Consider the following 27,058-nt stretch of genomic DNA (forward strand, 5'->3'; position numbering starts at 1 on the left):
TCGCTTTTTAGTAACGATGTTGGCAAACACATTTGGTCCACGTATCATAAACTTGTACATTATAAAACCACTCTCACCTCCTAGCTATATATCACAACAAAAATTATAACCACCATTATAACAACCAACATTATTCAAATATACACTACTATTTATTACGCTCATATTTTATTTTCTCTGTATCGATAAAAATACCAGTATTATCGTCATTTATGTTGTGAAAGCACATTTGAAGGGATAATGGACGGGGGTGATATAGCAAAGTTTGGAGGTAGTTTAAGGAGGAATAGTTCATCAGTATGGAGGAGCAATGGAGGAGATGTGTTCTCAAGATCGATACGAGATGAAGACGATGAAGAAGCTCTAAGGTGGGCAGCTCTTGAGAAACTCCCTACGTATGATCGTTTAAGGAAGGGTATATTGACGTCGTCTCATGGAGTTGTAAATGAAATTGATGTTAATAATCTTGGGTTTCATGACAAGAAAAACCTTTTGGAAAGGTTGGTTCATGTCACTGAGGATGATAACGAGAACTTTTTATTGAAACTCATGGGTCGCATTGAAAGGTAATTTTCTAAGCTTTTTTACTTTTAAGAAAATAAAATAAAATTAGTTCATCGTTTTATAATAATAGTATTAAATTAAATAGTTACAACTTAGAAGTCCCTTCGGGGACATCCAATAAAATTGAAACGATACCGAGAATAAAATGGTAGTATTAAAATAGTTAAGTCGATTTTGCAATAGAGCGAGATGGGATTTTTCGGGTTTTGAGTTACATTTCTAATTTGGAGCGTTGTTATATCACCAATAAATTTCATTGTGTATGTATGTTATTATGTCTTCCTTTTACTTGTTACGGAGTATATTTTTGCACTACATGTATTCTTTTTGAGTTTCCAACTTGAAAATTATTAAGTTTTACGTACGTCCCCAATTATCTTAAAGGACTTAACTCCTAGTCTCATAAAAAATCGGATTATTTATATTTCAGGCATAAATTATGGTACGAGTATAAGTGATAGTGTAATCGACGACCAATAAAAATTTGTCTACAGGAGACTCACTTTGATTTATGAAGTCTTATGTTTACTTACTCCTTCCATCTCAGTCAATAGTTTACATTTACTTTATTTTTCTGTCATAAAATAAAGCAAATATAAACTATTTACTGGAATAGAGGGAATAAGTTTTTTTTCCATAGTGTTGAATTAAGTTTTGGATTATGTAATTCGATTATTTATCGTGCTTAATTCATGGATTGCAGGGTTGGAATTGAAATCCCTACAATTGAAGTGAGATATGAGAATTTGAAAGTCGAAGCAGAAGTGTTTATGGGAAGTAGAGCTTTACCGACGTTTATTAACTTCATGACAAATATTGTGGAAGGAGTTTTAAACTCTTTTCATTTACTGTCTAATAAAAAGAAGCATTTAACTATTCTTCGTGATGTAAGTGGCATCATCAAGCCAAAAAGGTAAAATCACAAAGTTCATCACATATGCTTAACATAAAGGTTTTTTTTTTTTTTTTTAAATACCACCTTTAAAAACTTTTTTTTCCAAACACCACCTTTAAAAAAAAAAGTTTGTCAAACACAACCTTTTAATAATTTTTTTTTTGTTAAACACGACATTTTGGCTAGAGTTTGAACACTTGCAATGGGGTGACTTTCAGTCGATGTTTGAGATAGCAAACGAGGTCGGTTTGAGGTGTTTTTATACTCGTTGGAATGATGGGAGTACAAGCTTTCTAGGCGTTATCAATACGACGGTGATAGGTGACTTTATGTGGGGTCTATTGGTGTGTAAAATAAGGCTGGTCAAGGAGTGAATTGGTGTTTTTCTAATTTGTTTTTACCTCCAATTCACTTCTTGACCAACCTTACTTTACACACCAATAAACCCAACATAAGGCCACTTATCACCACCGTATTGGTAACCCCTGAAAAGCTTGTACTCCTACCTTTTCAAATAGTCTATGATCGAACACCTAAAATCAACCTCGTTTGCTACCTCAAATATCGAGTTAAAGTCACCCTATTGCAAGTGGTTAAACTCTGGCCAAAATGTCGTGTTTTACAAAAAAAAATTATTAAAGGTTGTGTTTTACAGACTTTTTTTTAAAGGTGGTGTTTGGAAAAAAAAAAGTTTTTTAAAGGTTGTGTTTGACAAAAAAACCCTAACATAAATATAGTAAGAGTAATTTTTTTCATAAAGAAAAAAAGAATAATGGTTTTTCTGTGTATTTATTTTATATAGGATGACACTACTTTTAGGTCCGCCAAGTTCCGGGAAAACAACTTTACTTTTGGCTTTGGCCGGAAAACTTGGTACAGATTTACAGGTAATTAATGTTCTTTTCAAATACAGAGTAGTTGCCTTACTAAAGTATTAGATTATACAAAGAGGAAATTGTTTGAGACATGAGGATAAGTGGATAACCCATGGAACAAAAGTATTACTATAAAGTTTTAAATCACCTCGAAAAGAAGAACTGAAACTCTTTGAGAGAAAAAAATCACTACCTTCAAACTACTTTTATATTTTTATAATCAAAATGTGAGGCTAGTTATATTACTCATAATGTAACAGAGATACAAACGTGATCAGAGTTCATTTAACTTTATAGTGAAGAATAAACATCGATTTTATACCTATTTAATTTAATAGGTGCAGCTAAAACAACATTATATCGCGCATAAAAATAATCGGAGAAACACCCATAAAACTTCAATATGAACAAATCAAGCCTAATCAAAGTAACTACAAATTTTGTCTTTGTAATAAGAACTTATGTACCTTTTTATTCTTTGTGGAAAATATTTTAATTACACCGAAATAAATAATTGGGACGAAGGTAGTATTAAGTATGAAGTAGAATTAACTTAGGAAAATATAAACTAATACTGAAATTCTACACAAATAAGATTATATATCCAGTTGTACCATAAACATTGTACAATTAAGGTATAAGAATCCGAGCTTATATGTATTCTTTCTGAGCTAATTTAAAGTTCATCTTTTTAATGACTTATATGTATTCTTTCTGAGCTAATTTAAAGTTCATGTTTTTCATGTGTAAATGGATGAGCTCAATACTTTCTAATAGAACTCATATTCTTTAACATAAAACTCGGATACTTTATCACAAAGCTCAGATTCTATCCGTACAACATATATAACTGGTTGTATATATAGTCCATGAATTGGAAATTCTAGGTAATTATGCAACAATTTTACGATTTTAAGATTGGTTTAAGTTAAATATAGTCGGTAAATTTGTAAATATGAAAAGATGCGTCAATATTTTCATAATTTTGCCGCTGTCATATTATCCTTGTAAAATTTAGCGACTCTGTTCGAGTCATTTGTTTATTTTTAGTTTGCCACAAAGACTAACGAAAAAGGGGGTCAATTCGGCAAGGAGGATAAAACTGTCCAAAGGCATTCTCAAAATAGAAAAAGGTAAACAATTAAATGAGATGACAAAATGAAATAGGTAAACAATTGATGAGTAGGGAGGAAGTACGGGAGAAGAGTATTGGAAGGTGAAGTGAAAGAGACTAGTAAGTAATGGACGGGTAACGTTTTGTATCGACATCTCCACCAACTTTTTAGTTGGCTGGAAATTGTTAGGTATGTTGTGAACCGTCCCTTGAGTTATGATGTCCAATTTCCATGTGTATTTGTTTTCAAACTCATTAATTAGTTTTTAGTTTTTATGTTTGATTGGGGTTGTACAAACACTTGTTACGGCCTAATCACATAAACCGTCCGTCCCTTGAGTCCAATTTCCATGGCTACTTTGGAAACCGCTATGGGTGGTAGAACGTGTATGGGTCTTGGATACTTCAATTTGACGTCTCTACACTTGGACACTTGATTTTATATAACAAACAAAAATGAAACCTTTTGAGTACAAGTAACAGTGTCCGACACTTGCTGCCAAATTGGATTAACATAGCCAGGCCCTCACCTCTTGCTACTTACTACTAAGTTTACGTTTATTATTGGATTTCTTGAGCTTCTTTAATAAGTAGTAGTTATTATCCACATGAACAGGTTTCAGGAAAAGTGACATACAATGGACATAACATGAACGAATTTGTACCACAAAGAACAGCAGCTTACATTAGCCAACATGATGTTCATATTCCTGAACTTACTGTCAGAGAAACCCTCGCATTTTCTGCCAGGTTTCAGGGTGTTGGATACGGCTATGGTTCGTTTCACTTTGCTTCTTTCCATCCTTTAACTATATATGTTTCAAGGGTCAACACCGTGATTCACTTGTTTTCATGAATTTTACAGAAATGTTAGCTGAGTTGTGTAGAAGAGAGAAAGAGGCTAATATTAAGCCTGATCCTGATATTGATCTTTTCATGAAGGTATTATAAATTTTATTACTGACACTGAGACCAAATAAATTCTTATACATTTGTCATTTACTTACTTGAATGGTTAGTGAATTGGTTCTCGTCTCATATAAGTTTTGTGAGCTCTTTATAATAAATTTCAATACACGAACAACGTTGAGTACTTGAGTTAATGTATATCGCACAATATAATGCTTTAGGCAGCAGTTCAGGGCCACGAAGAGAGTGTTATCACAGATTACATCCTTAAGGTACTTTATCATAAACCCTTCACTACCGTTTTCAACTTTATTCATTAACTACTGTAAGTCTTCTGATAATAATCTGAAAACATTCTCAGATATTAGGGCTAGAAATCTGTGCTGATACAATGGTAGGAGATGAGGTGCTAAGAGGTGTTTCAGGTGGCCAACGAAAGCGAGTCACAACTGGTAAAGCACACGAGTACAACTCAAGCATCTACTTTAATACAACAGAAACATGCTGAATGTTATTAAAAGTTTTGTATGACCATTTTAAACTTTTGATTTCAAGACGCATACCAAAATCTGTAAAATTCACCCTGTATTTCATATGTTAGACTGCTCCAAAGATAGGCTCCAAAGATAGTCTTTCAAGTGAATCTTCATGAATTTGCAATAAAATGGTTGTTGATTGTAGGTGAAATGTTGGTGGGACCCGCTAAGGCTCTCTTCATGGATGAAATATCAACAGGGTTAGACAGTTCCACAACATACCAAATTGTTAACTCAATCCGGCAATCAGTCCATATCCTTAACGGAACTGCTGTCATTTCACTTCTGCAACCCGCACCTGAGACATATGATCTCTTTGACGATATCATCCTTCTCTCTGATGGCCAAATTGTGTACCAAGGACCTCGAGAACACGTTCTCGACTTCTTTGAGACCGTGGGATTTCGGTGTCCTGACCGAAAAGGAGTTGCTGATTTCTTGCAGGAAGTAAGTAACAAAGCCCTTGAAATATAAGTATTACATTCTGTCAAAATATCAATTGGCCTGGGTATCGTATTATTAATTAATTAATTGAATGAGATTATGATTTATGAGATTGTTTGGGGGTGAGTTTCCAAAGTTGTATGTTAAAACCTGCAATAAAACCCTTGGTAGAATAAGTTAAGCGAGAATCCTTGGTAGAATATGTTGTTGCAAAAAACGAAGCAGTAACAATAAAAGGAGAAAGATCAGAATATATAACCGATTCGTAGTGCCGTGGTACGGAGGCCACTGCCTTGAAAACTATTTCGGCACGACCGTGGTGGCGATCAGCAGTTGCCGGTAGTCCCCCAAGGATTTACACTACAGCGCTTAAACCCGCCCACTCGAGATTAAGAGCTATGGAACGATATAATTACTTTACCCAGAAATTGTAAGAGAGGAAGAGAGAAAGATATTGTCATATATGTTTCTGATTGATGAAAGAAAGAAGAGCAGAAGCTCTTATTTATATAGAAGACGGAGGACTTAGTAGAGCCTAAACAGCTCCCTAAAACGCAGCAGTCAGTGGAGAAAATGGAGGAGCAAAGCTCTCAACCCACTAACTGCATTGACTGACCAAGTCCAAGTCCAAAACAGAAAATATATGACAAACCGCGGCACAAAAAGATAGGCACAGCCCGCCGCAGGCGATTCCCAAATCCCAAATCCCGAATCCGAATCCGGATCCGGGCACGCGCGCGCGCGTGTGCGAGCTGAATTAAGCACCTCGCAAAGCTTCCACAAAAGCCTCCCATGACCCACTAGTGATATGGTAAGGAGGGTGGGTACATATAAACCCATAAAACTCCCTTTTCCTCACCAATGTGGGACAATTGGAAACACTCCAAAGGCAAAAAGCCCCTATATTTTCCAACAATCCCCACTAGGGGCGCAGAGACAGAGAAAGAAATTCGGGTAAAGGAAGGATTGGATACTTAGGTATCAATATCTTTCGATTTGAATTGACACTTTAGTGAAATGAGGAAACAACTTACTTACAGCGAGAGAATATCTTGCGATTTGAATTCCTAGCTGAGCTTTGGTCGATACCCCCCCACAACACATATCATACCTTGTAATTAAGATCGTTCCGCGATTCAAAGTGCAACGCGCTCTTTTAGAGCTGTGCGTTTACCTCGGTACTAATAGGTGTGTTCAGAAGACTTCTCATAGTCTAATGATCGTTAAACCTACGTAGGTGACTCAAGTGCTTCTCAATAGCACTTCTCACATGAGTCATTAAGGACCTAAGTCCAACCTGGTGTATGATCCATCAAGTGCGTCTCAAAAGCACCACCATAAAGGTTATGAATCATACAACGCCATAGGAATAGAAGCTTTAGACCTAGTCAAGTCTCACTCTTGACCTAAGGACTTAAGCCCCATTCCCCTCGACGTATCAACGACTAGTCTCCTAGCGACCCTTTAGTAAAGGGATCAAAGCAAGATTGTTTTCGGACTTCACATAGTCCAAAGCAATCACTCCATTGTCTTGGAGTTGTCTAACTGCAGCGTGCCTTATTCGAATATGTCTCTTTTTCGAATTGTAGACACTATTCTTTGCAACACCAATAGCAGCCTGCGAGTCACAGGCAGGGGAGACCGGTGTTAGCCGTCCGCCCCATACTGGTATATCAGCTAAAAGGTTTTTCAACCATTCAGCCTCTTGTCCTGCCAACTCAAGAGCTATGAACTCAGATTCCATGGTAGAGCGTGCAATACAAGTCTGTTTCGAAGACTTCCACGATATAGCACCTCCACCCATGGTGAAGACATAACCACTAGTAGAACAGATCTCATCGTTTCGCAACCCGATTCGCATCACAATATCCCTCTAACACAGCAGGAAATTTACTATAATGCAAACATAAGTCAACTGTTCCTTTTAGGTATTTTAGTAAACGACGAAGAGCATTCCAGTGTTCATTGCTAGGGTTATGTGTATAACGACTCAGTCTACTAACTGCATAAGCAATATCTGGTCGAGTACAGTTCATTAAAAACATCACACTACCTAGGATTTTAGCATACTCTTCTTGGGAAACACTCTTGCCCAAGTTTTTACACAATGCTACACTAGGATCATAGGGTGTTCTGGCAGACACATCATCAAAGCAGTTAAACTTTCTCAACACTTTTTCAACATAATGAGATTGACTTAGACAGATTCCATTGGGGTTTCGGATGACCTTAACTCCTAGGATAACATCAGCTTCTCCCAAGTCCTTCATCTCAAATTGTGATGACAAAAATTCTTTGGTTCTAATTATCACCTCTAAATTATTACCAAGTATTAACATGTCATCAACATAAAGGCATATAAGCACACAATCGGATTCTATTACCTTTGAATAAACACATGAATCAGAATTGTTAACCACATAGCCATTACTTATCAAAGTGTTGTTAAATTTCTCATACCCTTTGTTTAGGTGCTTGTTTGATCCATAAAGAGACTTGTTCGGTTTACACACTTTACTCTCTTGACCCTCAATCACAAAACCTTCAGGTTGAGACATATAGATCTCTTCCCTTAGTTCACCATTCAAAAAGCGTTTTAACATCCATCCGATGTATAACAAGGTTATGAATAGCAAACTAAGGCGATAAGAGTCCTAATAGTCGAAATTTTGGTCACAGGAGAGTAAGTATCAAAATAATCAATACCCTTCTTTTGTGTAAAGCCTCTAACTACAAGTCTAGCTTTGAACCTCTCTATTGTTCCGTCAGGTCTCATTTTCTTTTTAAAGATCCATTTACTTGTGATGGGTTTACTACCTTTAGGTAAATCAGTCAACTCCCAAGTCTGATTTGACACAATAGAGTCAAGTTCACTTTTAATAACATCTTTCCAAAAATTAGCATCAATGGATTTCATTGCCTCACTATACGTTTTTGGGTCATCTTCTATTAAAAAAGCTGAAACAAATTCATCACTAGCACAAACAGAGTATCCATGTTCAGACAACAAAGTTGAAACAAAATCAGCTCCAAAGTTCTTTGGACATCTAGGTCTCTTAGTTCTTCTAGGTTCAACAACATGATCAATAGAAGTGCTACTACTAGCATGTGAAGAGATATCAACAGATGTAACAGGTAAACTAGGAGGTGAATCAACATTCTTCTGTAATGGAAAAACATGCTCAAAAAACACAGGATCTCTAGCTTCGGATATAGAACGGTCACTTAAAGACATGAATCTATAAGCGGAACTATTTTGAGCATAACCTATAAAAACACAATCATAGGTCTTTGGTCCAACGGTAGGTCTCCTAAAATCTGGTAAACCCACTTTAGCCAAACACCCCCACACCTTAAGGTAACTAAGGTTAGGAGGATAGCCCTTCCAAATTTCATAGGGTGTCTTGTCAAGTTTCTTATGAGGTACACGGTTAAGAATGTGACAAGCCGATAGAATTGCTTCCCCCCACATATCGTCAGATAGGCCAGAACTTAAAAGCATAGCATTCATCATCTCTTTTAAGGTTCTATTTTTTCGTTCGGCCTACGCCGTTAGGCGAGGTAAGTAAGGTGGACTAGTCTCGTGTATTAAACCGTTAGCGGCACAAAAGTCGGCTAGATAACTAGATTTATACTCACCACCCCTATCAGACCTTACCCTTTTAATTTTTCTGTCGAGTTGATTTTCGACTTCATTTTTAAAGTTTATAAACGATTGTTCTGCTTCATCTTTAGTCTTAAGCGAGATAGACACGGGTGTACCTTGAACGTCGTCTATAAAGGTGACATAATAATTCTTTCCACCTCTACTTGCCACATTTTTGAAGTCAGCTAGGTCGGTGTGAATTAACTTAAGAAGACTCGTATTCCTAGTTGTGACAGGTTTACTAGGTTTCTTTGTGAATTTAGCCTCAACACAGCTAGCACATTTAGAGAATTCTTGACTCGTCAAACTTGGAATTAAACTGATCATAGTTCTAAGTTTTTTAATATAGTCAACATTCACATGACCTAATCTACCATGCCAAACATCAATAGACTCAAAGAATATAAGCGAAGTAGATGCATTATTATTAAAAAGCGAATCGGTGTTCAATACAAAAAGACCCCCTTAAAGATAACCCTTGCCCACAAATTCCCCATTACGCGACATTACAACCTTGTCAGCCTCAAAAACAAGTTTCAAACCAACTTTGTTCAATAAGGCACGGACACGAGGTTTCGACGCAATGAGGGTACAAATAAAACATTGGTGAGAGCAAGAGTTTTCCCCGAGGTAAGTTTGAGAAAGATCTTGCCTTTGCTCGTGATCACCTGCAGATGAAGAATTACCCATGTAGACGCATTCCCCATCGCCTACCTCCTCGAACTCAAGCAAATAACCCCTTATCAAAGACAGAGATGTCCGGAAGCGCCGATATCAAAACCCATTCAAGACATTACCCACCGGATTAGCTTCCACAACCACAAAGAAGCAATGACATCATCATCAAAGAACATTAGCTTCAGCAGCTTTTTTCTTTTCGATTACCTTTGGTAGGCTTTGTGACCGATTTTCCCACGACGTAGCAAACAATGGGACCCTTTGGTTTCGAATCTTAGCAATGGTTTGGTATGCTTCCCTGGACCATTCTTCTTAGTCTGACCCTGGTTCTTACCCTGACCAACCTTGGCCTTACCCTTACCCTTGAACTTCTCAGTATAAGACGGACCACCAGACTCAACCAGATTAGCATTAACAGAGCAGACAGAAGTTTTAACAGGTTGACTAACAGGTTTGTCTTTAAGGCGATTTGCCTCTTCGGTCCTCATGTGTCCTACTAGTTCTTGGAGAGACAGGTCCTTTTTCTTATGCTTAAGGTGGTTCCTATAGTCAGACCAGGAGGGAGGGAACTTTTCTAACAGAACATTAGCCACGAAAATGTCATCTAATTTCATACCCTCATTAACAACATCAGCACAAAGGTTCTCGTAGACATGAACTTGTTCCATGATGGGTTTCCCGTCAGCCATCTGAAATTCCAGCCACTTACCCACAACATATTTCTTTTTCCCCGCATCATCAGCCCCATACTTAGCCTCTAAGCTTTCCCATATCAGTTTAGACGACTTATGAACCATAAACAGGTCAAACAGGGTGTCAGTCATGTTGTTTAGAAGCTGGCATCTAACAAGTTTATTGTCCTTATCAAATTTCTTAATATCCTCTTCGTTTGACTTAACAGCAGATTTAGCAGGAGGGGTGTTCTCTACGGTCTCGAAGAATGACCTCTTTAACAGGAGCAGGCGGGTCACTAAACAGCACATAATCAATTTCTAGTTGTTCGAAAAACATCAACAGTTTCTGTGACCAACGCTTATAGTTATGACCGTTTAATTTCTCAAGTTTAGTCAAATCAGGAAGGGTTTTAGCTAAAACAGACGACATGTTACAGCAGCAGACAACAAGAGATAAATAGTTTTCAAATTGTTGTTGCAAAAAACGAAGCAGTAACAATAAAAGGAGAAAGATCAGAATATATAACCGATTCGTAGTGCCGTGGTACGGAGGCCACTGCCTTGAAAACTATTTCGGCACGACCGTGGTGGCGATCAGCAGTTGCCGGTAGTCCCCCAAGGATTTACACTACAGCGCTTAAACCCGCCCACTCGAGATTAAGAGCTATGGAACGATATAATTACTTTACCCAGAAATTGTAAGAGAGGAAGAGAGAAAGATATTGTCATATATGTTTCTGATTGATGAAAGAAAGAAGAGCAGAAGCTCTTATTTATATAGAAGACGGAGGACTTAGTAGAGCCTAAACAGCTCCCTAAAACGCAGCAGTCAGTGGAGAAAATGGAGGAGCAAAGCTCTCAACCCACTAACTGCATTGACTGACCAAGTCCAAGTCCAAAACAGAAAATATATGACAAACCGCGGCCCAAAAAGATAGGCACAGCCCGCCGCAGGCGATTGCCAAATCCCAAATCCCGAATCCGGATCCGGGCGCGTGTGCGAGCTGAATTAAGCACCTCGCAAAGCTTCCACAAAAGCCTCCCATGACCCACTAGTGATATGGTAAGGAGGGTGGGTACATATAAACCCATAAAACTCCCTTTTCCTCACCAATGTGGGACAATTGGAAACACTCCAAAGGCAAAAAGCCCCTATATTTTCCAACAGAATAAGTTAAGCGTGATTCCCATATAAGTCATTTTGGGATTAGTTCAAGTCACTTCAATTATGTGTCCACAGGGTCGAGAGTGGGTTGAGTCAGGTTTAGGATTATATTCAAAGCTTGTTCTGTTCTAGTCTATTTGCGTCGACTTAGTTATGCCGGATCTAGCTAGTTCTTGTTTGCTGGTGCCTAGTTTTACTCTTTTAATTAACCAACCAATCTTGTTGAAATAATATAATAGGTGACATCCAAGAAAGACCAGGAACAGTACTGGTCAAGAAGACATATGCCTTATCATTTCATAACGACCGAGGAATTTGCTCAAGCATTCAAGTCTTTCCATCTGGGAAGGAAGCTCAGTCAAGAGCTTTCAGTTGCATTTGATAGGACTAGAAATCATCCTGCTGCCCTAACTACTGAAAAGTATGGTGTTGGTACAATGGACTATCTCAAAGCTTGCTTTGATAGAGAATTATTGTTGATGAAGAGGAATTCCTTTGTCTACATCTTTAAGCTCGCTCAAGTACGTATACCATACCATCATTTATAGTAAATCCAGGACTTGATGAAATAATCCGAACCCATCATGATCAGACCTCAATAACCCCCTTTGCAACCGATGATTTCTTTATGAAAATACTAAATTACTAATTCTATTCTATGTTTACATGTCTTCATATCATCAGCTCATTGTCATGGCTTTTATAGCAATGACGGTGTTCTTTCGAACCAACATGCACAAGGACACCATACCGGATGGCACAATATTCTCTGGTGCACTATTTTTCGGGGTGACGACCAGTATGTTCAATGGAATGGTAGAGTTGTCGCTGACAGTAAGCAAACTTCCAGTTTTCTATAAGCATCGTGACCTTCTCTTCTTCCCTCCTTGGGCATATTCTCTTCCTAGCTGGATCCTTAAGATTCCCATTACCTTTGTTGAAACTGCTGTGTGGGTTGGCTTATCTTACTATGTCATTGGCTTTGATCCTAATGTTGGAAGGTAACTTCCTTCTTTTTTGGGAATTAAAGTAGTGAGCCTTTTTAACTTTACAATCACAGGGCATGCATTTCTGTTCTTTGTTAACCAAGGTGTATATTTTTGTTGCAGGATGCTCAAGCATTACCTCATACTAGTACTTTTAAGCCAAATGGCATCTGGTTTGTTTAGGACAATTGGATCACTAGGACGGACCTTGGTTATCACAAACACATGTGGATCCTTTGCCTTGCTCATACTCTTTGCATTGGGTGGTTTCGTTCTCTCTAAAGGTAAGGTCTGACAAGTTTGAGCATAAGAATGCTATGCACCTTTCTAAAATTCAGAAAAAATCCTTAAAAATACACATCCTAAATAACTGATCACTCCTATAATAAGACAGTAATGAATAGTTGAACACGTCTAAGTCGTACAACATTGTTTCTCGAGCGAGCTACTTTTTAATCACAATTACCATTGCAGTTTCCTAATGCTTACATTTTTTTTCTATTAGATAATATAAAGAAATGGTGGATATGGGGGTATTGGGCATCACCAATGATGTATGCTCAGAATGCTGTGGCTGTCAATGAATTCCTCGGGCACAGTTGGAGCAAAGTATGTTTCTACAGTGTCACTATTGTGTTTTCCCTTCTCTCAACTTTTAAATTTCTATTTAAGTTTCATACGATGATTCATATCAGCCAATTTCATACCATATGAGAATTTAGTTGTTGTTTTAGAATTTGGCTTAACATTTGCTCGTGTACACCGCAGATTCTTCCAGGCCAAAATGAAACACTTGGAGTTTTAACCCTAAAGGGTCGAGGCTTTCCCACTCACGCATATTGGTATTGGATAGCAGCAGGCGCATTAGTTGGATTTACTCTTCTCTTCAACATTGTTTATACTCTTGCTCTTGCTGTACTCAGCCGTATGTCGCCTTCTAACTCTGGACAACCTTCTGAAATTTTCATATCTCACATTTATTACACCTTGCTAAAGGCCCTGTTCTTTTGGACTGAAATTGTCTGCGCTTCTTTATATCTGGATTTAGCAGTCAGTGACAATTCTTGAATCTCGATAATTGTCATTATGGGTCATCGACATGCGATGAACCGTTGTATGTTTTCAGGAGAAAGTAGGGTTGCATACATTTGACACACATAGTAGTTATGGAATAGCACCTTCAAATCCGTAGGTCATGTCGTAGATTTTCAACTAATATTGCACCATGCTCTTATGCAGCATACAAGACAACCCAAGCAATCCCAGATGATGATGACAAGAAGAACGACACAAACGGTACTGACCCCCTTAATTTGGCATATGCTGGACAACATTATTGTAGAGTGAATAAATAGTGGACATAGTTTAAATCTAAGGCAATTCTAAATGGCCTTATTACTTTAACTTGTAGGAAATGGACGCGAAATTGTTGTTCAAGCAGCTCAAGAAATTAAGAAAAAGGGAATGGTTCTTCCTTTTGAGCAACATTCGATTACTTTCAGTGAAGTACAATATTCAGTCGACATGCCACAGGTAAACATATAAAGTCTATGCTAGTAACTGAGGGTCAAACAATACAACTGTCTTGTAAATTTCAGAAATTCATACCAGTATAAGATTTCTTACATTTGAGGCCAACTCATTAACCCTTATTTTGTGTGGTCTTACATTTGACATCGTCTGATACATGTGTCATTATATATATATATATATATATAACATCAGAACGCTATCTGAAAATTACCTGAAATACTTTTAAAACCAGGAAATGAAAGCACAGGGTGTGGTTGAAGATAAGCTGGAGCTTCTTAAAGGCGTCAGTGGTGCATTTAGGCCAGGGGTTCTTACTGCTCTAATGGGAGTCAGTGGAGCTGGGAAAACGACTCTGATGGATGTTCTTGCTGGCAGGAAAACTGGAGGTTACATTAAAGGAGACATTACAATTTCGGGATATCCTAAGAAGCAAGAAACTTTTGCTAGAATTTCAGGATATTGTGAGCAAAATGATATCCACTCTCCCTATGTAACTGTCTACGAATCTTTGCTATACTCTGCCTGGTTGCGTTTATCCTCTGATGTCAATCCTCAAACAAGAGAGGTTAGTATTGATTGTTCTTTATTAATATGTGGATCCAACTATTTCTGCATGAGACTGTCTCACTGTATGAGACGCCTCAAAAGATATCATATCATTTTTTAAAGTGTTAACAATTCTGAACAAATGTATTTTACATTTGAAATTCATAATGTCGCTTTTCGCATAACTCGCATGTTAAAAATTGTATTCAAGTCTTACCTCGTATATTTATCTTATTGCATTATACAAAATGCTATACTTAAAAACTTACTTTTGTCCAAGTAGATGTTTGTGGAGGAGGTGATGGAGCTAGTTGAGCTAGCCCCATTGAGGGGAGCACTAGTAGGGTTACCTGGTGTGAGTGGGTTGTCAACCGAACAAAGGAAAAGGCTTACAATAGCAGTCGAGTTAGTTGCAAACCCGTCCATCATTTTCATGGATGAACCAACTTCAGGGCTTGATGCAAGAGCTGCAGCTATAGTGATGAGGACTGTCAGAAACACAGTCGATACAGGAAGAACTGTTGTGTGTACCATTCACCAACCTAGCATTGACATATTTGAGGCTTTTGATGAGGTAAAAATCGGTTCCACTAAATTTTAAAAGGGATCTGTCATCTTGATCAAATCATTCATCATACTTTAGAAAAAGTAAATAAAGTTTTATTGTGGTTGTTGCAGCTATTTTTGATGAAGAGAGGAGGGCAGGAAATATATGTTGGGCCATTAGGACAACAATCTTGTGATCTCATCAATTACTTTGAGGTTAACTTGTGATTTTTATGCTTGATTTAAGTAGAGTTTGCACTTGAATTCATGCATTTAAGTGATTTGTTACATGCTTGATAGTTCTAGACCTGTCAAACAGGTCGAATAGGTTGGGTCATACGGGTCGGGTCAGGTTAGTACGGGTCGGATAAGGGTCAGAATACGGGTCAAAATTTAGTTTTTAACGCTTTTATTTTTTCAAATCTAATTTTTTTTTTTTTAAAACTAAAGCATATTCAATATATTGATATTAATAATTTAATCATATTCAATGCTTACATTAGTTATATATTGAAATAATAACTATAGAATTAAGTTATTTCAATAATTATTTTTATTATTAAAGGTTATAAAAGTTCTATAAAATTGATATTTAATTGTGTTTGTAATTTAAATTACTAATACTAAAAGTTGTTTAATTATTTTTTCAAATAGGAAATATATATATATATATATATATATATATTAATACTTTAATAAAATTCTTAATTTATCTTTGACCCAACGGGTCAACCAGTTGGGGTCAGATTTCAACCTAAATTAAGAGGTCATTTTGGATTCGGTTCTAATGGGTCAAGATTTTCGGGTCTTGGCTCTAGAAAAACGAGTTGGGTTAGGTTTACGAGTCGAGTCAGAATTTGACTGGTCTACTTGATACAGAGTATTCAAGGAGTACAGAAAATCACAAATGGTTATAATCCAGCAACCTGGATGTTGGAGGTCTCAACACCAGGTCAAGAGCTAACTCTTGGAGTAGATTTTGCAGATTTGTACAAAAATTCGGACCTGTACAGGTATTTCTAACAAATATTTAACCAAGGATGACAATGAACCGGATTTAAACTGGATCCTATGTAATCCAGATTCAAATCTGTAAATACTAGCATAAATCCATATTCGACCTGGATCTGTAGGTTCCGTCAAGATAGGGTCCGAGTGTCCAACAATTCCAACCCGAACGAGTCAAATTTTAGTTTTGTTTGTAGGACATGTCTCTCATGTTGTTGGAATATAAACCCACATGTGAGTGTCCCACATTGAAGGAGAAAGAGAGAATGTAGACAAATGGATCCATAAAATACAAAATTTTAAAATCCAAACCAACCATTGGACCAATGGATCTAGACAAAGTAGAATCTGTTGTCATCCCTAAACTTTGTACATGTATAAGAAAATTATAGTAGGACAGCGTGAGACTTGTGCCTGATGCCGGGTGATTTTGGTTACAGGAGGAACAAAGCACTGATCCAAGAGGTAGGAAGACCTCGACCTGGTTCAAAAGACCTTCATTTCAACACTCAGTATTCCCAACCTTTCATGGTACAAACTATGGCTTGTTTGTGGAAACAGCACTGGTCTTACTGGCGTAATCCCATGTACACCGCCATCAGATTTCTCTTTACCACCATGATTGCTATATTGTTCGGGACTATCTTTTGGCAACTTGGAGGCAAAACGTACGTTCTGATACAAGAAATCCTGATCAAAGAGAATTAGTACTTGCTATTTTCATTTAGATTCAAATACATATTCGTTTTTGGGCCACTCAAACCAATTGACTATATCATCACTTTGGGGTAAATTTTGAGGATATGCATACCAAAATACCCTCTAGAAAATGTAGTAAATTAATGGTCAAAATGATTTCTTCAAGATTAACTAGCGATAAAAATTAGCAAGGAAGATTAAATTTATTAAAGATTTACTAGTGAGAAATGTATGCTGAATTTGTATTTTGTCTATGTTCAGAAAAAAATCTATAGATCTATTCAATGCAATGGGTTCTATGTACGCTGCTGTGCTATTTATCGGTGTGCAAAATGCAGCGTCAGTTCAACCAGTTGTTGCTGTAGAAAGAACAGTGTTCTATAGAGAAAAAGCTGCAGGAATGTACTCAGCTTTACCTTATGCTTTTGCTCAGGTATCTGCACAAATTTTAGCTTTACCTTATGCTTTTGCTCAGAGTCGCGACCTAGTTAGCGCGACCACTGCTTGGGGATGGTCTAAGCGAGTGTGAAATTTCCTGTTAAATCATTATTAGAATTGCTGTTTTAAGGTAATTTTGTCATAACATTTGTGTTTGGTGACAGGCATTGATTGAGATACCATACATCTTTGTGCAAGCATTAGTATATGGCCTCATAGTATATGCCATGATAGGGTTTGAATGGACAGCAGCCAAGTTCTTATGGTACCTCTTCTTCATGTTCTTCACCCTTTGTTATTTCACCTTTTATGGCATGATGACCGTGGCCATCACACCCAACCACCATGTTGCCCCCATCATTGCTTCCGCCTTTTATGGAATTTGGAACCTTTTTTCTGGATTCCTCATATCCAAACCGGTAATCCCTTTTTACACACCTACTCTCATTATTCATTACTATACTATGCTTGATTACTTGTTACTACTATTTTACAGTACGAGTATATGATTCAAAGGCTTCAAGTATGTTGAGTTTATGGATTCAAGTACCTAAGAGGGGGAGGGGGTGAATTAGGTACCCTTTTAAAAATTTTAACTTCAACTTTATTGAATTAAAGTAAGTTAAGTGAACAAAAGAGATTAGAGGATACTTTGAATAATATTGAAAGATTGAACAAGTATCACGATGAATGTTTGCTGAAGTATGAAAGCAACAATCGTTCGATCGTATCTATTTGTCTCGGTTTGTGGAGTATGATTGCAGACCAAATGCGACAAAGATATGATGAATCTGTTATTTCTAAGGTTAAGCGAAACAAAACAAACAAACAAAGTAAATTGCAGCGGAAATAAAGTAAAAACAATGAACACGAGATTTTTGAATTGGTTCGGCAAATACTCAAGTGCCTACGTCCAATCTACCTTTTTATTACTTTCCTTTAGTGATCTACTCCGACAACTAAAAGACCCTTGTAATAAAAGACGCCAACCTACTCCGGTTGCAAAGCTAGTACAAGAACTACTCCGTTTTTATGACAAGCTAACTCGCAATCTACTCCGATTGCCAAGAGTTAAAGGACTACTCCGTCCTAGAACTCAACAACTCACAACCTACTCCGGTTGCCAAAGAGTTAAAGACTACTCCGTCCTAAACTCTACTAACACACTTAGAATGTTATAGGATCAAGTTTCCACTAACATATTCTTAACAAAGAATAGAGATGGACAACTTTTACAAGATCAACAATTCTTAAGCAAGAGAGTTTAGTATTATAAAGCAAAAAGAGCCACGATCGTAGAAACTGAAGACACTTGAAGACTTTTAAAGGATTTTGCAAACAAACACGATTTTTAAGCTTTTAAAAATAATTTGCAAAGTTGAAAGAATTAATTCAGAAAAGTCTTGAGGATTTATGGAGAGGATGCACGGTTTATATAGAGGAGGTGAGTGAAGGGGTTGCTAGGGTTTTGAAGGGTCAAAGACCTCACATGTGAAGGGCAATAGCAACCACCCAAAACTTGCACCAAAAAGGCCTCTTTTGCAAAGGTAAGAATAGAGAAAGATGGTTTGAAATATATCCTTAAAAGCTCTTGCAAATTCAGAAAACAAAGAGAGAAAAGACAAGTCACATGATGACAAGTTGACACTAAAATGGCAAAAAACATTCTTTGTTTTCTTAAAGGACCAAAGGGTTGAATTTGCATAAAGAGGAAACATTTTGAGATAATTCAAACCACTCTTTAATGAATACCATCTCCTTAATAAAAATCTGATTTTTTATTTTTGAAAATAAAAGTCACGTGAAAGCTTTTGAAAGATAAAAGGGACTTCAAGTTTCTCGAGTTGTGGCAACAATCCAAGCAGCTGTTTACTTGTAAAAGCAACAGTCATCTGGACTGTTTCTATTACTCTAATATACTCTACTTTCTCACTTGTACATTAGATGACACATGACTTATTACAATGGGATTAATAACAACTTCAACACTTCTTAATCCATGCTTGATATGATCATATATCCTGAAAAGGTAAACTAAGATGACACAAATCAAATGGGCATGTTATCATCAACATAAAGAACCCAACAAAGTATTAGATGGGTTACTGTTTTGGGTAAATTTTACCAATTAGATTTTAAATTTGCTTAAGGCGTACTGAAATTTTGATTGCAATTTGATAACTTGAAGTCAAAAGTTTTATTTGGAAGCTCAGAAAAGGATTTTTAAGGTTCTATTTGAAAAATTGAAGCTCTTAGAAATGAAAAGGACACTTTTGCAAAACCTGGAACCTGGTGGGGTCGTATTGCATGTCTGGTTGCTGACTGCTCTGGTCGCTTTATATGAAATACTTCTTTAGGTGGATGATATTCCACGATCTAGGGACCATTTGCCCTTCCATTGTCATGAGCCTGTAGGCTCCATTTCCGACGATACTTTCCACCTGGTACGGTCCTTCCCAATTGTAGGCAAATTTGCCTGCTTTCTGGTTTTTAGTGTTCTGGAAAACTTTCCTCAAGACCAAGTCTCCTACTTGCAGGGTCCTGACCTTTACATTTTTGTTGTAGCTCCTGGCCACTGTCTGCCTGTATGAGGCCATCCTGATCTGGGCGCTGGTTCTGAGCTCATCCACCGTGTCTAGACTGCTTGCCATTTCCACCTAGTTCCGCTCCTCTGTCAGGCATCCGTATCTGTGTGTAGGAACCCTAACCTCTGAAGGAATAAACGCTTCACCCCAAACACCAGTGAAGGAGTTTGCCTGTTCTTGCTACTTTAGGGGTGGTTGTCGCCCCACAGGACTAGTGGTAGCTCCTCTGCCCATTTACCCCCAATTTCTTCCAGCTTCTTTCTCAGGTTCTCCACTATGATTTTATTGTTGGACTCTGCCTGGCCATTGGACTGAGGGTTTCGGGAGTAGACTCGCAATGAAATATTCCAACTAGCACAAAATGCTTCGTCTTATTGCCAATAAACTGGGACCCATTATCGCATATTATTTCAGATGGAATACCAAACCTACAGATGATGTTGCGTTTAATAAAAGATATCACCTGGGCCTCGGTAACCTGGGAAAATGATTCCGCCTCTATCCATTTGGAGAAGTAGTCCGTCATGGCAAGCATGTAGACCTTGTTTCCTGGTGCCTTGGGCAGTGGTCCCACTATGTCCATTCCCCATTTCATAAAGGGCCAGGGAGAAATAGCGGGTGCGAGAGGTTCGCAGGTGGTGGTCGATCGGTGCATGCCTTTGGCAAAGGCGTCACACTTTTTCGCGTATTCCATAGCATCCTTGCGCATCGTGGGCGAAGTACCCCCGCTTGAGGGCCTTGTTGGACAGGCCGCCCCCGCATGGTTTCCACATTCACCACTGTGGATAGCATGCAAAACAGCCTGGGCTTCATCCTTATCCAGGCACCTCAGGTAGGGTCCTGCGTGGGATTTCCTGAACAAGACACCATCAATTAATACAAATCTGGAGGCTCGCATTTTAAAGCTTCTTACCTCTTTTTTGTCTGCTGGAAGTGTGTCATTCTGCAACCACTCTTGATAAGGCTTCCTCCAGTCTCTGACCTCCTCCCGGGGTGGCGGTGTTTGTTAACACCTCTTTTTCCTGTGATTGTGGTGAGCCAGCTGTGCCTTCGTTGCCTTGCTCTGCTTTTGATATTGCAGGTTCTAGTACGTGGACGATAGGTACGGTGGAGATTGTACCTGCCTTGAATGTTGCCCCCAGGGCGGCTAGGGCGTCAACCTCCACGTTCTGGTCCCTGGGGATTTGCTTGATGTTGAAGGTCTGGAACCTGAGTTTTAATGCTTGCGCTATTTCCAGGTAGGCCATCATAGTGGGGTCCCTGGCTGCATAAGAGTTATTTACATGATTCACGATGAGTTGGGAGTCACTGTATACCTGGAGGTGCCTGATTTTTAGATCTAGAGCCAGCTGCAGACCCAGGATCAAGGCCTCGTATTCTGCCTCGTTATTGGTAGCTTTGAATTCGCACCGAACTGCCTGGACCAGCTGGTCCCCTTGAGGTGACTTAAGGACCAGACCAACTCCTGCTCCCTTCATATTTGAGGCTCCATCTACATTCAGCTCCCATACTTGCTCTCCTTTATCCTCCTCCGAGTGAGGATTTTTCCTTCTCACCGCATCCGGAGGGAGGGGGAAAAGTCGGAGACAAAGTCCGCGAGCACGGGACTTGATTCTTTGTCCGAGGTTCGAATTTCAGATCGTAGCCACTCAGGTGTATGGACCATTTGGCCATTCTTCCTGATAACTCTGGTTTCCTCATTATAGTCTTAAGAGGGTAGTTAGTTATCACAGATATAGTATGGGATTCAAAATAAGGTCGCAATTTATAGGAGGCTGTCACCAGCGCAAGTACAAGTTTTTCGAGTGAGGTGTACCTGGTCTCTGCAGGTAGCAGAGACTTACTGACATAGTATACTGGATGCTGCATTCCTTCTTGCTCTCGAACTAACACCGCACCGTGACCACCTCCGTCACCGAGAGGTACAAAGACAAGGGCTCTCCGTGTTCGGTTTTGATAGGAGTGGTGGAGTGCTCGGATATCTTTTCGGCTCGTTGAGTCCGCCTCATGCTCCTCCGTCCACTTGAACTTCGGCTCTTCCTTAGGATGTCATAGAACAACCTGCACTGTCTCGAGGACCTTGCTATGAATCTGTTCGGAGAGCGCCTACCCGTCCCGTCGACGCCGCACGTCCTTCGGCTTTTGAGGTGACTCTAGCCGGAGTATGGCTTTGATTTGATCGGTCTTGGCTTCTATCCCCCTCTGCGTGACCATATATCCCGGGAACTTCCCACCGGAGACTCCGAAAGTGCACTTCGAGGGATTGACTTCATTTCATATTTTCTCGGTCTTTGAAAGTGTCGCCCGGATGTTCAACGTCTTTGGGCAGCTTGCTTTGATTTCACCACCATGCCGTCGATGTATACCTCCATGGTTCGGCCTATTTGTTCTTTGAACATAGTGTTCACCACCCCTGGTAGGTGGAACCGCATTCTTTAGACCAAAGGGCATCACGTTATAACAATAGATACCTCGCTCCGACCGAATGCCGTTTTCTCTTGGTCATCGGGTGCATCTTGATCGGTTGTAGCCACTCCAAGCATCCAGGAATGTGAGCATTTCATGGCCTGCTGTGGCATCCACCATAGCGTCTATGTGCGGCAGCGGGAACGGGTCCTTAGGGCAAGCTTTGTTTAGGTCCGTAAAATCGACACAAACCCTCCACTTGCCATTCTTTTTCGGAACTACCACCACATTAGATAGCCATTCCGGGTATTTTACTTCCCTGATTTTTCCAGCAGCGAGCAGGTTGTCTACCTCCTGGTTTATGACCTGGTTCCTCTCTGGAGCAATCTTCCTCCTCTTCTGCTGGATAGGCTTATAGCTTGGGTCCACACTCAGCTTGTGTGTTATGATACTTGGATCTATACCTACCATGTCATTGTGGGACCAGGCAAAGCAATCCATGTTAGCTCTCAATAATTGAACAAGTTCCTGACGGACTTTACTGTGCGTGCATTCGACCCGATGAGTATGGTTCGTTCGTTGCGGCTCATCCAGGCTGACCTCGTCTAGCTCTGCCTGAGGTGGCTCGACGTATTCTTCCTGGATGCTCTGGCTCTGTAATTGCTATGCTGGCGGTCTGGCTGTTGATTTTAGGGCTATCTTGTAGCAATTCTTGGCTTCCTCCTGATCCCCACGTATCTCTTGCACTCCCCAAGGCGTTGGGAATTTCAGGCATTGGTGGTAAGTCGAAGGTACCGCCTTCATTTCGTGGATCCAGGGCCTGCCAAGAATCACATTGTAAGTAGAGGGCCCATCGATAACCAAGTATCTTACCTGCTTGTTGACTCCTTTGGCATAGGTCGGGATGACGATTTCTCCCAGAGAGTGCTTCGTTTCGCCACTAAAACCGACTAGAGGTATCTCTTTTGTTGCTAAGTCCTTCTCGCTGAACCCCATGACCTTTAGTGTTTCCAAAGATAATCGAGTTGACGGAGCTTCTGTGTCTACCAGGATCTTCCGTACCTCGCAGTTTCCTATGGGGAGGGTGATGATCAGAGCATCGTGGTGTTGTTCTGGGGCATTTTGCGCGTCTGTTTCATCAAAGGTGACTGCAGGGAGGTCCTGGCGGCTGACTCTGCAGGAAAACTCTGGCTTATCTCCTTTGGTTTGTGTGGCGTGTCTTTTGGCTGCTGAATAGGTCAGGCCGCACAATTCCGAGCCTCCTGTAATAACATTTACAATTCTAGTGCACACAGGTGGAGGAGTAGGCAGAACCTGGTTGGTGGAATGAACTTTGGTGGAGCCTCCTGGCAGTAGGTGGTCCAGGTTTCCTCGATCGTACTGGAATTTGACTTCCTTTCTCAAGGTGTAGCATTCGTCGGTGTCGTGGCCGATGTCATCATGGTATTCGCACCTTTTACTGGAGTCTCTTTTATCGTTAGGACGTTCGTCAGTCCGCTTCCTGGGCCATCTGGCTCCTCGGATCTCCTTTAGGGCCTTGAGTACACCTGCAAGATTGGTTGAGAATTTATACTCACTTACTTTCGGAGGTGGCTCTGAGTTGTTTTTTCCTCCTGGGCCCTCTAATACTTTATTCACAGGTTTGCTGTAGGGTTTGGCTCTTTCATTCTGCTTCTCTACAGGTGCCTTTCTGGATGTAGGATCTACGCCATAAGTTGCTCTCCTGGGCCCTGCATCTTCTTCCAGCCGCATGACTGCAATTGCCTTTTCTTGCACCTCCTCGAAGGTAGTGCATGGGTACTTGGTCAGATCTTTATATAAGTCCGAGTCCTGGTGCAGCCCTTGGCGGAAAGCTTGTATGGCGGTGGCTATGTCGCACCGGGGGATTGCCACCTTCTCCCTGTTGAACCTGTTTAGAAAATCTCTGGTAGTCTCTTCAGGTCCCTGCACTATCCGATATAGGTCGCTGGTTTGTTTTTCTGGTTTGCGGCTGCTGGCAAACTGCTGGTGGAAGGCATTGACTAGGTCGGCAAAGCAGGTTATGCTCCTGTTGGGCAGGCTGACGAACCATTGCAAGGCAGCTCCGGATAGGGTGGACCCAAACCCTTTACACATACAGGCCTCTTTCAAGGAGCCTGTCGCGGTGGTCACCATCATCTTTTGCTTGTAGTGGTTGATATGGTCAAGAGGATCCGTGGTTCCATCGTAGAGCGTCATTGCTGGCGGCACGCATCCTTTCGGGACGCCGACAAGGGCTATCTCATCCACGAAAGGGGAGTCTGCGTAGCTGTCTCGTGTTACCTTCTCCAGGGGTCGTGCTACGCCCGGAATCCTGTACATCAGGTCCCTCAATTCCTGGTATTGCTGCTCCAGCAAGCTGCCTGTTCCTGCAAGAGGGTTAGGGACAGGCGGATAAGAGCCACCAGACATACCTCCCAGCCAGGTTCCTCCTGGGAATTGACTGCCTGGCTGACTTGCCAAGGGTGTTGCGTGGACGATGGTCCCTGGTTGCCATTCTGGTGCCTGCTGAGAAGAGGCTCCTCCCACCCAGGTTCCTCCAGAGAAGTATCCGCTTGCTGGATTCATTACACCGGTGCTGGGTCCTGGATTCCATCCTGCCACCTGCTGGATGGGGGTTCCTGCAAAAGATTGCAAGTTAGTCCCTGGCTGACTGTTAGACAAAACACTACCTGGTGTTGGCTGCAAGCTAGACGGTCGATCAAAAGACAGGAATCCCAATCCGCTAGGCTCGATGGCTCCTCTGGGTGGTACTCCTTCAAGATCCAGTCTGGTGACCAACTCCGATGGAATCTGCCTGGGACCCGCGTTGGTAGCCGGAACTGGGGCCTCAGAAGGTGGAGGCAGTGCGGCTGACGGGGTCCTGGTTACTGTTGCGATCTGGTTCCTGAGGTCTTGGTTGTCTCTCCTCAGGCTTTCGATGGCTCGATGCAGGGTATCCATTCCTTCCAACACCACTCGCATTGGATCTGGTGATGAGGCTCCTGACTTTTTCAGGACTCCTCCTGATGCGATCTCCGAAACGGGTCTGCTGGGCTGCTTTCCTGCTAGATCTCGTAACAACGGGTGCTGCCGATGCCTTAGGCGCTTGGGGTGGCTTGAAAGGCGGTGGCATGGCTCTCGGGAGGTCTTGGCCAGGGCCATCGGACGGTCGCCGACGGAACGATGGGATCGATCCCGTGCTCATTTGGAAGAGGTCTTCCCCCAGAGGATTGAGGGGATACCCCCTGGGTGCTAGACGAACTCGCGCTGGATCCGGACATGATGACGGACGGATTGCTTAATTTCGACTTTATGAGAAATTGATCACTGAGGCCCCACGGTGGGCGCCAAATTGTTTTGGGTAAATTTTACCAATTAGATTTTAATATGTGAGGTCAAAGTGATCGTCTGTGACTTCGAATAAGTAAAGAAATCGATGAGCAAAAATAGAAAATAACGAAAGGAGAAAAATGACACGGAGGAATTTTGGTGACGCGGAAAACCCGTTGTGGGAACAACCGCGGGGGGAGTCGGAATCCCGCCAAGTATTTTCACTATCACTTTCAAGATTTTCGCAGCAAGTAAGGAAATACAATGGTGTTTATTTTTTAACCGTTGACTAGAGAATGATCTCCTCAAACATATGCTCCTCCCTTTTATAGTTATCCTTCTAGGGTTTTGGCTGCAGCAGGTTCCTCCGGGTCAGGCTCCTAGGATCCAGGAGACGTTACCTGAAAAATAGGAACAGTTTGTTTTGACTTTTTCTCCTACTATGATTTATGCATGCCACTTGCGTGTGTTTCTTCAAGATAATCTAATGGTCTTCTAATTGCCACCTCAGCGATCCTCAAGTCATGCGATTGTCCAGTCAATTTGTGCCACGTGTCCTGCTAATAAAATTTGTGAATTTTATCCCCAACAGTTACTTTGAAAATTGACCTTTTGTTAAAATGTAAATATTTTTGAGTAGTTTCCCATGATGGCAGACTCGTAATACCTACCTTATTTATTTACGATTAATGTCTGTTACTAATTTAAATTTCGTACCGTTTCATATAATGAGGTTGTTTCATACTTTCATACAAGACCAACCAAGTGTAATCCATTTGTTTACCTTGTAGCTTCTTTTACTAGCTTACAGGGTCTTGTCGGCTGAAATGTAATATTGAGTTTTGAGTCATATCAACCAACTTGGGCGGTAAAGTTATTGTCTTTGTAGCTACCTACCTTATAGCATAGTTTACTTGTTTAGAAATTACTAAAACACTAAGTTACAACATAAAGTTGGGCATCGGTATTAAATCTAATGCTATGCTTGGTAATGAAACAGAAAATACCCATATGGTGGAGATGGTACTACTATATTTGCCCGGTGTCATGGACTTTGTACGGGTTAGTAACCTCTCAGTTCGGGGACATACAGGAGATACTCGTGGACAATCCTGCCAACCCGACAGTAGAAGAGTTTCTCAAGAGCTACTTTGGATTTCATCATGATTTCCTTGGAGAAGTTGCTGCTATTGTTGCTGGATTTGCGGTCCTCTTTGCCTTCATCTTTGCTTTCGCCATCAGGACATTTAACTTCCAAAACAGATGATAAACCATATTTTTTAGAGTATTTGTACGTAGTATATTGTCACATTATTTATTTTATTTATTGTCACATTATTTAGGTCAAATTATCTCTCTGTATTGTAACTCAAAAATTTGTCCGAAACTTGAGTGTGTTAAACTTGTATCTGAAATAGTATGTATGACGCAACCAAATTGGCAACGATGAAGTCAAAGTAATCAGGGTAAATTTTTGTAAA

General features: G+C 40.2%; 1 protein-coding gene across 1 annotated transcript; it reads left to right on the forward strand.

Annotated features, from left to right (window-relative positions):
• Positions 1–39: 39 nt before the first annotated feature.
• On the forward strand, positions 40–27,058 carry LOC141599739 (pleiotropic drug resistance protein 1-like). The gene is made up of 23 exons (XM_074419847.1): positions 40–566; positions 1,268–1,477; positions 2,262–2,346; positions 4,065–4,224; positions 4,314–4,390; positions 4,579–4,629; positions 4,719–4,809; positions 5,039–5,340; positions 11,740–12,021; positions 12,185–12,501; positions 12,610–12,770; positions 12,992–13,095; positions 13,255–13,411; positions 13,726–13,782; positions 13,898–14,019; positions 14,252–14,584; positions 14,849–15,139; positions 15,244–15,327; positions 15,991–16,124; positions 16,560–16,787; positions 17,080–17,251; positions 17,421–17,675; positions 26,578–27,058. The coding sequence occupies exons 1-23, from the start codon at positions 241–243 to the stop codon at positions 26,842–26,844; spliced, it is 4,266 nt and encodes a 1,421-aa protein (XP_074275948.1). The 5' UTR covers positions 40–240; the 3' UTR covers positions 26,845–27,058.

The sequence above is a fragment of the Silene latifolia genome, chromosome 9 (assembly GCF_048544455.1).
Source record: "Silene latifolia isolate original U9 population chromosome 9, ASM4854445v1, whole genome shotgun sequence".
Taxonomy (NCBI): Eukaryota; Viridiplantae; Streptophyta; class Magnoliopsida; order Caryophyllales; family Caryophyllaceae; genus Silene; species Silene latifolia.

Bases quoted from the DNA above. Each gene is read 5' to 3' on its own strand.
- LOC141599739 (XM_074419847.1), top strand. From the start codon at position 241: ATGGACGGGGGTGATATAGCAAAGTTTGGAGGTAGTTTAAGGAGGAAT. The intron at 12,022-12,184 runs GTACGTATACCA...TCATATCATCAG, and splicing joins ACATCTTTAAGCTCGCTCAA to CTCATTGTCATGGCTTTTAT. The intron at 13,096-13,254 runs GTATGTTTCTAC...TGTACACCGCAG, and splicing joins TCGGGCACAGTTGGAGCAAA to ATTCTTCCAGGCCAAAATGA.